We start from the raw sequence: 15,288 nt of genomic DNA, 5'->3' as shown, positions 1-15,288 counted from the left end.
TGTTGGTCAGGGTCAATTGGGACTTGAAAAGAAACGATGTTGAAATAAATTTGGTATAAAAAGGTGAATAAAGGAGAAATTTGCTGTAAAAAAAAAAACCCCACTGTAAACAGCAGGAACTGACTGTCATGGCTGACTTTTCTATTACAAGCAAAGTCATGCAGAGTGAAAACCTGACTCATATACAGCTTAGTTAACTCGCCAATTAACTAGATATATTAGTATAAAAAACTAGCAAAAAGCTAAGTGCATGTTTGGCCATTCATCATCCACAGGGGTCCTCTTTTGTTACCACGTCAGAAGCGCGGGAAAAACACACAACAACCGGAAGTGTTGTTGTGTTCTTCCGGCTCGGGAGGCTGATAAACCATGGCAACTTCGTCAGTGTCAAAGGTAATTTTTATTATTTATTTCTGTGCGCCTCGATAGTTTGAAATAACACACGATTAGTGGTTTAGTCAACAGCAGTCGTGTTACAGTTGCAGATAAAATAGTAGGCGTCAAAATATCGAAGTCACAAATAAAGAGCTTTTAATTTGTCTTTCCACCTTAAATGACTACATATGACGTTAAGCGCCTGTAAAGAGAAAAAGTGTTGTTTTTTATTAAAACACTATGAAGCTTTATTGTTAACTTTCTGTACTCGTCAATGTGTTTTAGATGCTTTCGTACATCTTGGTGATGATAAATGGGGAAAAATGTGTGTTATGTACAATTGTCCGTCTTAACAGTATTTAAGGTGGAACGATCGAATTCAACTTAAAATTACCATTTTGTTTTATTTTTGTACATGTATTTATTTATTTATTTGTTTGTTTGTTTATTTTATTAGTTATTTATTTGTTTGTTTTTTGTTTCAAACTAACAAAAAACAATGAAACAAAAATAAATTAAATAAATCGACGTACAAAAATAAAGTAAAAAGGTGATTGTTTGAAATGAAAGACATTTTTTTTCAACAAACCAATCTGGTGAAACTATTGGTGTTTAATAATACATTAAATATTACCAAGAACAAGTTTAGTCTACAGAATGACTGAGAACCATTTACTCAAATTCATTTATACCTAATGTGTTTTGTGGCTCTGTTTCTAGTCAATGCTTTCTATTATTTCAATAAATGTATTTTAGTTAGGCACTAGATGGTGGTCAGTAAATGGATTTTAATTTTCATTCAGTGTCAATAAGGCATGGTCTTAGTTATTACTTTTTTTAATGACACAGACATTTAATCGTGAGCTTTTATTTCCTACATTGTTAGGGATGCTTTGTCTTCAAGCCAGGTTCTAAGAAGAGAAAGCGTATTGCAGACACGGGTTAGTAGAGTAAGCATTATTTTTGTATATTAACTATCTGGGGCCATTTGTGCCTCAAAGCTGTTACTTGACAGCATTTTTAATGTTTTGCCAATTTTTACTGAATGTTTAATGTTTTTGTCATTTTAATGACTGTTATCAGAAGACTACTTTGTTGACGTAAATGCTGATTCTGCATATGGCAAAGAACGTTTTATTACTTGTCAAAGACTTTGGGAGAAGATTAAAACAGACACAGAGGTTTGTGGCATTTTATATAAAGTACAATCTTGCTGAAATTAAAGTGAGGAAACACTTCTGCTTTTCTTTTTATACTTGATCTTTTCTTTCCATCATAAATGACTTGTTCTCTCTTAAACAGTTATTGCAGGATGACCTGAATAAGAAAATATTGGATAGTCTTTTAGAATTCATCAAAAAATGTAGTTTAAACTTCCAGTCAAGAGCTGATGACTGGGCATCCCTTATGAGAGAAAATGAAATACCTACAGCTGCCCTGGTGCTTGGTATGTGCACAATTTATATTCCTTTTAAATATCATCATTCACTGTATGGAATACAATAATTAACATTTGTTCATTATCTCCTAACATTTTATTTTATTTTTTTAGGTGTGAACGTACCAGATCATGATATGACATTTCAGAGCCTATCTGACCTCTTACAGGAGTCTGTAACCCCCTTTGCTGTTTCTGTACAGGCCCAAGAATGTGCAGGTGTGTTGTTTAACCTGTCGGAAAATTTGCGAGTAAAGTCAGATTTGTTCCTTTTTATATAAAATTTAGGTATATTTTATAAGTTAGGGTTAGGTGCAGAAATGCTTTTTGTCTTGTGTTCTCTTAGCTCTGAAGAATCTGATGCAGAGAATATTAGAAAGACTGATGGGTGCTGGTGTGTCAGTGGAAGATGAAGAAGAAGACTCCAGTATGTCTTTACCAAAAAAGAGGGTATCCTGCTCAATGAGTGCACTATGTCAGTGGTATAAGACAGTAATAAAGGTGAGATAATGTTTCAAATTGTTAGTCTAGAGGTTTGCCGTGTCCACCAAATGCTAATATTTTTAAATAAATAAAGCCATAAATAATTTTTACTAATGGAGATTTTGAGCTGCTTGTGTTTGTGGCTGCTTTTTTGTAGAAACGGCCTGTGAAGTCACCAGGGAAGGAAAGTAGCCCAGTAAATGCCTTCTCAGAGAGTCCACCAATTTTGGTGATTTTTAAAGACTTTGAAGCATTTAATCCACGTGTTCTTCAGGACTTTATAATTATCTGCAGGTAAATATATTCTTTTTATGCTTGCTAATTTTTTTTTCTGTTTGTTACTTGGGTTTTGTTTAATTTTGATTTTTTTCTAAAATTGTGGACATCCAAACAGTAGGTGAGGCGCTACAAAATACTGGCAAACAATATCATAAATAACACCAAGCATCTACATTTAAATGTAGAATGTTGAACGTGCACAAATTTATTTACAGATAATTTATCTGTAGTATTATAGTTGTAATGTAGGCTTAGGGGTGCAAAATTATTTGACATGTTTGTGTATAGTGCATAAATGGCTGCGTTTGTATATAGAAGTTGGTAGTATATAGTAGTTTTTGGCTTAGTTCTGGTTTTAGCACAGTTGTGCAAATCCAAATAAAATTCTAATTGTTTGTGTGTGTTTTTTTTTCTCTGGATAAAATTTTAAACATAAAAACACAAGATAGATGTCTCCAATGTCTGTGTCTCCTTGTTGCTCTGCAATTTTTGTAAGAATGTATTGTGGGAACAAAAATATAACATGCTGCCCCTATATTTTATTATTATTGCTTGAACACAATGGTGTAAGTTACCGGTATGCTCTTGATAATGATTTAAAATGTTTAACATTTTTATAAATTCCAGATCATTTTTCTAGTATTTCCCAATTTCACTTTAGAACAGTTTCCATTAACAGTGAAATTAAACATCATAAATGTCACCATGCCTTTCAGAAACTAAATAATTGATATTAAAGAATGAATATTTTTTAACAGTCGTTACATCCAGGAGCTTCCACTTATCTTCATCTTTGGCATCGCCACCTCTCCCAGCACCATTCAGCACATGTTACCACACTCTGTGTCATCTCTGCTGTGTATTGAACTCTTTCAATCACTCTCCTGTACCCAGCACCTTGCAACTGTTATTGACAAGGTATTCGTTTCTGGCAGTTAGTTAATTTGTTGATGACGAGGATGATGTTGATGTCTTATTACATTTATTTTTTGTTTTGTTTTGCAGCTGATTCTGACCTCACAGTATCCATTCAAACTCAGTGGGAAGGTTCTACAGGTGCTAGTGAGCATTTTCCTGTACCATGACTTCTCAGTCCGCAACTTTGTTAAAGGCCTTCAGGTGAGCAGTTGCAACAGCGTAACTCTATATTGCTTCCTGATTTCTGTGTATATGGTGAATAGCCATGCTGTGTTGAGAAAGTATGCTTATTCTTGTACAGTTGGCCCTGTTGGAGCACTACCACTCACAGCCTCTCAGTGTGCTCTGCTGTGAGAAAAAGGAGTTTCTGGCCTGTGCACAGAAGTTGAGCCACCAAGATGTGGAGATGGTTCGGCAGCTGCCCTCTTTCATGAGGTGACCCATTTTCCATAGTCCCTGGAAAGCAAGTGTGTGCAAAATGGCAAAAATATCAAAATGTTTCAGAATACACAGGGTTTTAAGATTTTCTGCTAACGTTGCCACAAAACAGAAGCGTTGTTCACTGTCAGTTGAGCTACTCACTGTAACGGACAGGATACCTGTGGCTAATCCAGTTGATAATCTGCTTATAGTCTCACTTTATGGCTGAATTAACTTAAGATAGTAAGCTTAGCTTTTTATTTCCTAATTCTCCTTTCATGAGGTGGCTTTCTAATAACCAAGCTTGGCCATGGTTTTCTAGATGAGTCAGTAGTCCAGATTAAACTCAAATATTGGCCCTTGATCTCAGAGATTCTGAGATCAAGGTTATTCTGGGGATTGTCAGGTGCTCAATAGAATGTGGAATTTCACACACACATCATATGGCAGACGTGACCCCATTTCACCACACTTCATCTGCCTTACTATCTTTACTAGAAACTGAAGCATCATGGGTGTCAATCCTTGCTTTTAGCCACCTTAGTGATAGTTTGCTGTATGTTTTGGTGCATACCTCCTAGTAGCTTGTTAGCTAGAAGGAATCATACCAGCTTTACTACAGAATTTCTAAGGGCCACAGGGTTTTATCTGACTTTCAACTTTCATTTCAGATATGTAGAGGCACAAGACACACCGGAACAGGTCCAGCTTCTGACCAGTGATGAACATGTTAAGGTAAGCTTCTTTAGCTAGATAAATATTGTTTGCTTCTTTGAAGTGCTTTTGTGTTACTCCTTATAGAGTCAGCAGTAATTCTTGTTCTATGACATTTTATTAAAGTGAAATATTAAGTAAGCATGATTTGTTTGGTTTTAGGTTGTGTGTCAGAAGTTACTGAAGGATCTTAGAAAATACCATAAAAACTACTATCCCATGCTTCGCTGTCTGCACACACTGACATCATCTCTGCCAAAGTATCCTCTGGGAAAGCAAGTAAGATCATGAAGAGTATTTAATACCTACTCTTGAATTTGTTTTAGGGACTGCTTAAAAGTTACTTCTCGTTTGTTAGATTTATTGAACATTTATATGCTTGTTTTTTTTTTTTTAGATACGAGAGCTGCATATATCCTGCCTTGAGAAGAATATATGGGAGACGAATGAATATGAATCTGCTATGCAGCTTCTGAGGTAACAGATTATATCATGCATATTACACTATGCATTAGTCAGAAGATAAGTGGACATGCAGTGTTTGTAACCGTAACAAATACAAATAATTTTTTGTATAGAAAACTACAGATTTTTGTGCCAACTCTATGTATCCCTCCGTTACTGTCAGTGCAATTAGTTACCTCATGTTTTACATTCCAGGACATATATTGTGTGTTTATTATATTAAATCACACAAAATCTAATGTAAATGCATTCTTGCATTTTCACACCATTATAGGTTGCTTGCAAAAGATGAGCTTGTAACAACACTGAGAAAGTGTGTGGACATTCTTAAATCTGGGAAGACAAAGAAAATGAAAAGTGCATTGGATGAGCTGGAGGACTACCTGGTCAAATTTGAGCAGTTGGACAGTAGGTTTTTACACATACACTCTGACTTAACAGATATACTTACCAGATAGGTGCACAGTTTGAGTCCATGACTTCTATGTTGCTATACACAAGTTGTCTACCCCTTTACCTCATCTAGTAAAAAGGTACCACCATGAGACCACCACAGACCACTGATTCTCAGTGCCACTGGTATGAGTCTGTCAAGCTTATCAATGTTTTCGGGAACTTTAAACTGTGCACTCTAACTGGCCACACATAGTCACACCTTTCTTTCTTTACCTTATAGCCAATATCAATGGTCAGTAGCTTCACAATATACCACTGGATTTTGGTTACTACTACACTGTATTCTCTGCTAGGCATGTATGTAGAGGATCTTAATGAAGAGGAAGTTACTTCACCAGGAAAGGATCTCCAAAAGAAAACCGATCTCTTCCAACTACAAAAAGTAAGGGTTTATCTGGCTTGCTTGGGATTTCCAGGAACAATGTAATGTGTCTTGTTTTTGCTGGATTTTTGATATGTTTTTCTTCTAGACTCTCTTGGAGATGAAAGGCAGTAGAAGATCGAAGAAAATGAGTCCATTTGAGCTGCTGAGAAATGAAACACTAGGTGTTCTCGATGGTCTTGTAAGGTTAGTACTTTTTTTTTGTCATTCAAAAGAAAAGCTTTAATAAAAACGTAAGTCTATTATTAAATTAATGCATATTTTGCTGAATAGACTATAAAATAATAGTATTTTTTCTTCCAGTTAAATAACTTAAATTCATGTTTTTCATATCTGACCAAATAATATTTGACTACAAAACCATTTCCAAACATTTTTATCCAATGTGAAAGTATCATCTATTTTAAATAACAAATCTTGTATAGACGGCTGTTACCGTCTGTAAAGGATTAAATAGTTCCATAAGCCGTGTCACTATCAGCTTAATGTTAAGCAGTACCTTGTCAGGACAAATAATTGATCTAATGAACAAGATTGTATTTAATATTGTGGGATGATTGATGATATCTAAAGTGCAGTGGCTTTACTTTAGAAAAGGTCACTTTACTAAAACTCAGCCATAATAATGGAATGAATGTTAAACTACACTACAATTTATACCTAGAAGGGCATCTATCAAGCTGTTTTATGGAGGGAATACAAGCATTACATTTATAAAAAAAAATATAGAAGATCCATATAATATGATTTAATATTGGATAGAATGGATAAAATATATATTTTCCGCACCCAGGAGCCACTTGTCACCACCAGAGTTGCAGCCACTATATGAAGTTTGCTACTATAGCTCTTCTGCCATCCTGCGGCGCCACCTCAATGCAACTCCACGTACCTCCATCCAGACTGCACTCACCCACCCTTTCTACTACTTGCAGGTAATTAGAAAGTGGCTAATTTCCTTTAGGTCTGCTGAACATGATTCAGTGATGAATGATTTTGGAAATTTTGCAGAATGTAAGCCTGAAAACAGATGCAGGCACAGTGTCCAATGCTGCTCCCGATATCTGCGTTGCTTACAAGCTCCATCTGGAGTGTGGGAGGCTCATCAACTTGTACGACTGGTTGGAGGTGAGTCCATCAAGACACATTTTTTTGGACAGTATTAAATATTTAGATATTGAGTTGTTCCATGGTGAAAAACACTGAAAGTCATTGTGTTTCAGGCTTATGCTACAGTAGCCTCGGCTGCAGAGGGAAAGGATCCTGACTCTGAAGAGTATGGCAAAGTTGATGAACTCAAGCAGTATCCTTTATTTTCCAAACGAGCTACTTGAAGATTTGGTTTGAGGTTTGGTTACAAGCTAATGAGATTTGGTCATTGCATTCGATTAAATGTGATTGTGTACTATGGACAGATTTTGGAATTTTAATGTTATTGATGCTCTGAAGCTTTGAGTGAAGTAAAAACTCATTATTCATCGGAATGTCTTGTGATAAAGCTTTGTACAATTAAATGACATTATTTACTATAGTATTGAATTAGCATTTTCCCCACATCATTCTAGCAGACCTAATTAGTGCAATTAGTAAACTTTTTCATAAAATAACATCAACTTGTGGACTGTTGTACAATTGAAAGAATTAAAGTTCCACTTTTTTCAGAATTCCACTAGGAAACAACAACACATCACAATTTTAATAATTTTTTTTTAGCTGTTAATCTGGTCCAGCCCCCTTGACATTAGATCACAGGTATCCATTCTTATCCAGAATTTTAATTCCCTGACTTACAAAGTTTTTCTTACATTCAAGCAGGAGCCAAACCCAATTCCATTTGTTTAATCACTTTATTCGTGGCTAATAATCTGTCACTTCTGCTTGGTTAAAAAAAAAACTTTCAACCACAATGGACAATTCTTGGTAATACAAAAGTACAATATGGCCAGTTACCTAAAATAACTGATTCCCCTAGCATTCCCCTTGGCATTGTTTCCATTTGATCCAAATCTTTGGTGCATTTAATGGAGCTATGCGGGTGATGTATCCAACTTGTAATGCTATTGTGAATGTTTGTGATTGTTAGTAGTATATTGCCTTTAACCAAACAGTGCCCGTTTCATCCAAGCGGTGTCTGAGCTGGAGTTCCTGGGATTTGTGAAATCAACAAAGCAGAAAACGGACCATGTTGCACGACTGACCTGGGGAGGTTGTTAATGGTGATCAGTTTTGGTGATAATTGTGTATTTGAATAAAAACATTTTTGATATGTCTATAGTCTTTCATATTTAATTCATTCATCTGAATTCATTAAATTTCAGTAATCACTTTATCCTGGTCAAGGTTATAGTGGATCTGAAGTCTAAACCAAGAAACATGGGGAAATGCACACAAATAATGGAATTTCTGAGGGTTGCAATACCATGCAATAGTTCACTAATTCATAACTGAATTGCATCTCCATTTCATGTTTGGTCTGAAATCTATTCATCACTGTGTCTGTGTATATCCACATAAAATTGTTATTATTATGCAAAATAATTGGGGTTAGTAATATTTTTGGGTTTGCTACTGATTCTCTTTGATGCAGTAGTTAACTTATTCACACAGTTGTGTGACTTGTGAATGATATGGACTTGTAAATCTTGACATCTGGATTTCCTATCAAAACCCTCATTGCTTGGTCATGACTTGTTCATAATTATGGTTCCTATATAAGCATGCTTGATTAAAGATTGTAGTGCCATTTAATCTTTAATCAGTAGATTACTGCATCAGAACAGTGGCATGGTGGTACAGCAGCTAGCACAGGTACTTAGAGAACTGCTGTTAATCATGTCTCTTCATCTCGGAGTTTCACAGTACTATCACATACTTAACACTATTTAGATACAGCTCTTGCGTCCCTTAACGTTTAATCAACCAAAAACTGCAGCACTTCTTATGACTGTATTACCTGGTTGTTTACCTAACAGTTGTCAGGTAAAGTTTCCTATAAAGAAGTGATAAGTGGAGCTTAATTCAACACCTAACCTGTTTGGTTGGTTGTGCACAATTTAACCAGTTCTATACATTTCACCTGCAGAAGCTGTTAAGGTGCATTCTGGCTGAATTTGTTTCATTACTGTATTCAGAATACATGTATATTTTCATGAACTTGTGCATATTGACGGTCAGTAGATTTTTGGCGAATCGACATGGACATTCCACATACTATGTAAAAGTGCACAACACAAAAGATTACATACACACAAGTCTTTATTAATAAAATGCTTTAATGTACACCAGGGTGTCAATCTCAAGTCCTTCACACCAGTTTTAGCCCATTAAGGCTCTGCTAATTAGATGAGTTGAATCATGTCTCTTAACTGAGGTAAACTCTAAACACTGAACTTTGTGGCCCTCTACCAGAGCATGACACCCCTGATCTATACAAATACAAAGGAAAGCAAAAGAAAACAAAAAAAAAAAGCTCTAACTGATTGATGCAACATATCATGAGCTCAATGTATAGAACAGAACAGCTTTATCGAGTCCCAGTGATGTGAAGTTTAATCTTCTGGCTGCACTTAGTTTGGCTAGTGAACATTCTATCAAGCTTTGTATAAGAAGGATAAACTGTAAGCTGTGCAGCACTCAATACTCGCAAAGAGGTATTCAACATTTTGTATTTCCATCCATACTAACGTCTATGCACATGTGAAAGGACCAGAAAATAAAGCATTGCAGTATCTGTATGGATACATTGCGGAATGCAAGAAAAGGCTCATGATACAGATTATAGGTAGGCCACTGGTAGAATAAACAGACATAAAAGGTCCGTATACATTTACGAGAGGAAGCACCCAGGTTCACAAGGAACAATATATGTACTGACAAATTCTAAAGACAGCTGCTGTCAGCATGAGTGACACTGGAGCAGTTTTTATATCAAACCAGGTCTGTGGTAGAATCAGCGGACATTCAGCTCAGTAAACCGCAGCAAACAGCATCTTGGCATTGCACTGGTGATCTCAAGACACATCTACAGAAGAAAGAGAAAGAATAGGGGTTAAGTATTAACAACAGAGATTTGTGTGAAAATGTGTGTGGGCTCTGGGGATAATTTAAGTAAGTCACTTACAGCTAGCAGGCTGTTCTTCAAATCGCCGCATTAATTGATCGTGTGTGAACTTCACAAAAGTGTCGTATTGTTCTGCATCAGAAATAAATCAATCCATGATCAAAAACGTTACTTTATATTATAAAGAACAAATTCAATGAAATACAACCCACTATTCCATAAAATCAACATATGATTAACTGCAAATAAAATACGATATGATATTCCTTTGTTTGATTACAACTGAAGCCTAATTACAGCAAACAACCCTGTTATCCTAGTGAGTGTAGTTTTAGTTACATTTCACGGATTGCTATAACAATTTGAAAAATATTTCAAATTATAGAATTTAAATTCTACAAATACTTAACAGCTGTTTTGACTAAAGTTCAGGACATGTTGATCTCAAGTCTGTACACGGTCAATCCAACTATATTTTCAACAAAATGTGCTAACACACCATATCAGACAATGTTGCATGACCAACAAAATAATAGATCAATATAAGTTCAGTTAAGAGTGTCTAGACTCTAGCTTTTAATATAGATGCTATCAAATATTACATTCTATCAACATTATTAACACACATGTAGTACACACTTTGTAACAATCCATCAGGATCTGAAAAGGACTACAGAGAATATTGTCTTTAGAACGGCATTTTCTAGTACTTGTTTTATTGATCATTAAACAAACAACTTAAAACAAACCTGCCAACTTGGATGTCATGATCTCCTCATATTCTTCTCTGACTTTATCTTCACGTTCCTTTAAAAGACGCTCACATAGCATGCCAACCTGTTTTAAAGTGAACAGTGGCTGTTCTCTCCGTGTGGGCGAAACAGCTCCAGAGGATGTCTCTGTAAAATAAGGTGTTCTATGGTGAGCATGGCGGCTGAAACCTAAATCTGTTTTAATTATGCTGGAATGCTTTAAATCAGAGTTAATCTCACATGCCATGTAGATAATGTGTAATAAGACTAATATCACATCCCAACATGTTTGCAGCCTAGGTTGATATTCGGTGTTGCAAACTCAGTGCCTTTCACTCAATTTGGTAACCAATCAATGATCACCCTTGTTTTCCTATGACCAATTACTGATCACTGTTGTTTCCCTGTGACCAACCCTGACAAATGACCAATCATTGATCAACATTGTCTCCTTGGTGACCAATCATGGATAACTGTTGTTTCCTAATGACAACTCATCACAATTACTGTCCCACTTCACACTCTTTGTTCTTCATTTGAAACTCTCTCCTTGGTTATATTTACAAGAAACAAAAGTAAGATCTCTCTCCATTATAGCTTCCTTTGTGTCTATTTCCCTGCTATTTACTATCAGTACTTCATTGTGTGTTCATCACAGAAATTATAGCATTGTGTAACTATATAAGTAGTTGGTCTGACACTAATTTGTAAGTAGTTAAATGTGCTACTGCTCATTCAATATTTGATTCAATATTTATTTGTATAATGATGTCAACAATTTACAGAAGTATGGAAACAAGAGAGAGAGAAAAATAAATATATAATAAGAAAAAAGGATAAAAATAAATAAATGTACAATTATATATATAAATATAATATATAATATATACAATTAAAGTTTAAAATGAATTAAAAAAGATTAACTTAAAATTTAAGATATAATATATCTATCCCTAACGAGCAAGTCAGAGGAGGATATGAGGAAGAAAGCGTGAGAGGAAGCAGGCTCAGAAGGGAACCTCATCCTCATTTGGGTGACACTACAGTAAATAATGAAAATGTAAATAATGTTCTTTCTACAACAGTTTATAACAGTACAATCAAGCTCCTGAGGAACTAATGGGTCATCGCAAACTCTGAGTTCAGCACAGATATGGTTGCTGATAAAGACCAGACCATACAGCTTATGTTGTTTATGTTCCAATACAAAGTGTCTTCGTGACATGACTTCTTCATGTAACACCTTTTGATATATAAACGATCTTGATTCATTAACATGCAAATTAGTGTAGGAAGCTATTTGGTCAGATAGCGACTTCTTGAACATGCCATAACATGGGGATGTTGCAGCCTAGTGGTTAAAGTGTTGTATGACTGATTGAAAGGTTGTGAGTTCGAATTCCAAGCTGTCACTGCTGGGTGCCTGAGCAGGCCCTTTAACCCTCAATTGCTCAGTTGTATAAACTGAAATAAAAATGTAAGTCCCTCTGGATGAGAAGTGTGTCTGCTAAATGCTGTAAATGTAAATGTAAATGAACCCCCTGAAGAGTGTTAGCTACACTGGTCAAATTACTCATCAATAGAAAAATCCCAAAACATGCAGTAATAATAGACATAACCCAATAACACCACATTTACTTTCAGCTTCCTGTGAGACATTTAATACAGCGACTGAAGCTCAACTCACCTTGAAAACTGGATCCAGTCAGAAGAGATGCGTGAGACTGGGACATGAAAGATGAAGCCTCGGGCTGCAGAAAGCTTCCATCCAAATGCTTTCGCTTTTGCATGCGCTTGTATTCTTGCTTGATGTTATGAAGAATTTGCTCTGTTTAAGAAAATAGTCAGAGTTGGCAACACGTATAAGGGGGAAACAATAAACGACGCGTTTAACGAGAGGCCATAAAAATTAAAAATGGCCATAAAATTCATTGCTTATTACTGTAATTCCTATCAGAGAGAAGAAAACAAAATCACGAGTTATAAAGCAGACCTGCTGTGAGTGTGACTGAGAGCTGCTGGCTGAACGGACTCGGCTCTTGACGAAGGTAATTTCTCGGGGTTGCTGCCTGAGACACCGGGGCGCATCGCCTCCTCTTCGACGACCCAGGACTCAGTAAAGGGTCGAAATCCATCGTCCTCTTCAATGTAGCTCCACAAGCCATCGCTATGAGTCTTAGACACGCGGAAAATTAAAAAAAAAACGGCCAAAAACGTCTTTAATATAAAAAAATACACCGTCGCTTTCTCTGGAAAGCCGAAGCGTCTGTTTAGCTAATCTGTAGCTAGCTAGCTAACTTCCCGTTAGCACTGTTAGCTTTTCAATGGCCGTTCAATCGCTTTACTGACTTAGATTTACTAATTTTCGGTAAATATCACGTAAATGTTTATAAAGCCTGTATTTCTGCGATGTCTCTTGTGGTCATCGTCTTCCGTTACAATGTAATGGCGTTTTGTTTAACGGCGACACCGATTTTGAAGCTCATACACAGCTGAGCAGATTCTACTTCACTGCTTGTTTATCTTTCACCACCATTTTTTAGCAAGATGTCGTTAATTATTGGTTCTTTTTCTTCTTTGTCGATATGTATTGCTGTCAGAAAAAAACCGAACAAAAATGTGTTGACTGCCACCTTGTGGTAGATGTCAGAAAGACCCTCAACAATCAGAGACGACACGTGTAAAATGTCTGCATTAATGCTAATGAAGTCTGCGCAAATATTGCAGAAGTGTGTGTGCATATGTTGAAATTGGACAGATGGACAGAAGCCAGTATTAGTAGAGTGAAGAGGATTGAAGTACTGTAAATATTATAATGGAAAGCAGAAAAAAACTTTCTGAAATATGGTACATTGTTCCTGATGGAAGAGAATGGAGGTTGTGTGTTGGGTGGAAGGGAGGTAGTCTACACTGTTTTTTGCTCTTTGCACATGCTGTCTCGCATTTCAGTCGATTTCTGTTTTGCACAATACTTTAGTATTATGGCAGCAGCTGAAAATGAAATTGGAATGTGTTCATTCCAGTATTTCTGCACACATAATATTGATTGAACATACAGTATTTACACTGGTCTGTGCTGCTTTTGTGCATTGTCTTTTCGTCTTGTCCTGCACTGTTTGCACAGATGCACTTTATGTATCTAGGTCTACTTACTAAGTCCTTAGCTCTGTCTTTGTTCTATGTAGCACCCTGATTCTGGAGAAACATTGTCTTATTTCACTGTGTACTACAACAGCTATATATGGTTAAAATGAAAAACTAAAAAAAAAAAAAAAAAAGAATAATAAAACTACAAAAAAAAAAATAAAAGCTTCTTGACTTGACAAGTATTGGGCTTTCTTGATGGCTGTGTTCAGGTCACTTAAGCAAACTGCTGATACGAGTTGTAATTATTATTTGGTTCTTTGTAATTTGGGGGTTTATGGAAATCTATAAGCAGTTCCTTGATTTCGGACATATTAAAGGATGGGGTCATTGTCCTTGAGAAATGTCATGACCGACACCATCAAGAAGTGGCAAGACAACTTGCCCTTATTTGGAATAAATGCAGTAACGGTATTGTTACCAACATATTTGCAGGAATTATACAAATATATAAAATAAGGCAACAATTGAAGCAAAGCATATGATCTATTATATCATCTAGTGGCTGTTTGCAGTATAATGTGTAAACTCTCAAAAATATTTAAGGCAAACTCCATAAAATGGACTGTGGAAACTCAATTTTTAGACTCCATGCCCTCAACTGGCTTTATTTTCTAGCACAAAAGTGTAATGTGGAATAAATTTTAATAAATTGTTTAGACACATTTCTTTTCGTATTTTCGTCACTTCTGTTGCTTCTGGCATTTCATCCTCCATTTCATTCCTTCTGCTGACCAGCTTTTTAAAAATGCTGATTTCATTTTCCAGCAGGATTTGGCAGCTGCCCACACTACCAAAAGCACAAAAAGTTGGTTAAATGACCATGGTGTTGGTGTGCATGACTGGCCAGCAAACTCACCAGACCTGAACTACTGTACATAGAGAATCTATAGGGTATTGTCAAGAGAAAAATAAGAAACAAGAGATCAAAACATGCAGATGAGCTGAAGGCCACCGTCAAAAAAAACCTGGGCTTCCATACCACCTTAGCAGTGCCACAGACTGACCATACCATGCCAGTCAGTAATTAAAGCAAAAGGAGCCCCTACCAAGTATTGAGTACATATACTTTAAATAAACATACTTTCCAGAAGGCCAACAATTCACTAAAAATGTTTTTTTATTTAGATATATTCTAGTTCTTGAGATGAGTGAATTGGTGGGTTTTGTTAAATCTGAACCAAAATCATCAAAATTAAAACTACCAAGGACTTAAACTAATTCAGTCAGTGTGTACTGAATTTATATAATATGAAAGTTCCACTATTTGTTTAAATTATTACTATTTAAATCTGTTTTGCACCTTATAGTATTTTATATATAATATATTTACACATACATATATAAATGCATACTGAATATAATGTGTAGTGCTACTGAAAGGAGGCCCAATAGTACAGTC

At 35.8% G+C, this 15,288-nt stretch overlaps 2 protein-coding genes across 3 annotated transcripts; one reads left to right on the top strand and one right to left on the bottom strand.

The window, feature by feature from the left end:
• The first annotated feature begins 261 nt into the window (after nt 1-261).
• orc3 (origin recognition complex, subunit 3) lies at nt 262-8,200 on the top strand. 2 transcript variants are annotated; one of them, XM_027172588.2, is made up of 20 exons: nt 262-393; nt 1,262-1,316; nt 1,459-1,556; nt 1,678-1,822; nt 1,928-2,032; nt 2,160-2,314; nt 2,454-2,590; nt 3,334-3,493; nt 3,581-3,694; nt 3,795-3,928; nt 4,585-4,648; nt 4,790-4,906; nt 5,025-5,104; nt 5,367-5,500; nt 5,842-5,930; nt 6,019-6,116; nt 6,724-6,865; nt 6,942-7,058; nt 7,154-7,233; nt 8,039-8,200. In XM_027172588.2, exons 1-20 carry the CDS (start codon nt 370-372, stop codon nt 8,142-8,144), a joined length of 2,154 nt encoding a protein of 717 aa, XP_027028389.1. In that variant the 5' UTR covers nt 262-369; the 3' UTR covers nt 8,145-8,200. The 2 variants fall into 2 exon arrangements, with proteins under 2 accessions (XP_027028389.1, XP_027028390.1); XM_027172589.2 differs by having other exon boundaries at nt 318-393; nt 1,262-1,325.
• A 967-nt stretch (nt 8,201-9,167) lies between these two features.
• Nucleotides 9,168-13,303, bottom strand: LOC113659670 (akirin-2-like). Its single transcript, XM_027172590.2, has 5 exons — nt 12,736-13,303; nt 12,430-12,570; nt 10,740-10,889; nt 10,051-10,122; nt 9,168-9,951 (listed from the first exon to the last, which is right to left on the bottom strand). Exons 1-5 carry the CDS (start codon nt 12,905-12,907, stop codon nt 9,941-9,943), a joined length of 546 nt encoding a protein of 181 aa, XP_027028391.1. The 5' UTR covers nt 12,908-13,303; the 3' UTR covers nt 9,168-9,940.
• Between the last annotated feature and the right edge of the window lie 1,985 nt (nt 13,304-15,288).

Source organism: Tachysurus fulvidraco, chromosome 12 (assembly GCF_022655615.1).
Source record: "Tachysurus fulvidraco isolate hzauxx_2018 chromosome 12, HZAU_PFXX_2.0, whole genome shotgun sequence".
In the NCBI taxonomy this organism is placed as follows: Eukaryota; Metazoa; Chordata; class Actinopteri; order Siluriformes; family Bagridae; genus Tachysurus; species Tachysurus fulvidraco.
The sequence above is the reverse complement of the archived record's forward strand: the minus strand, read 5'-3'. Positions and strand labels throughout refer to the sequence as shown.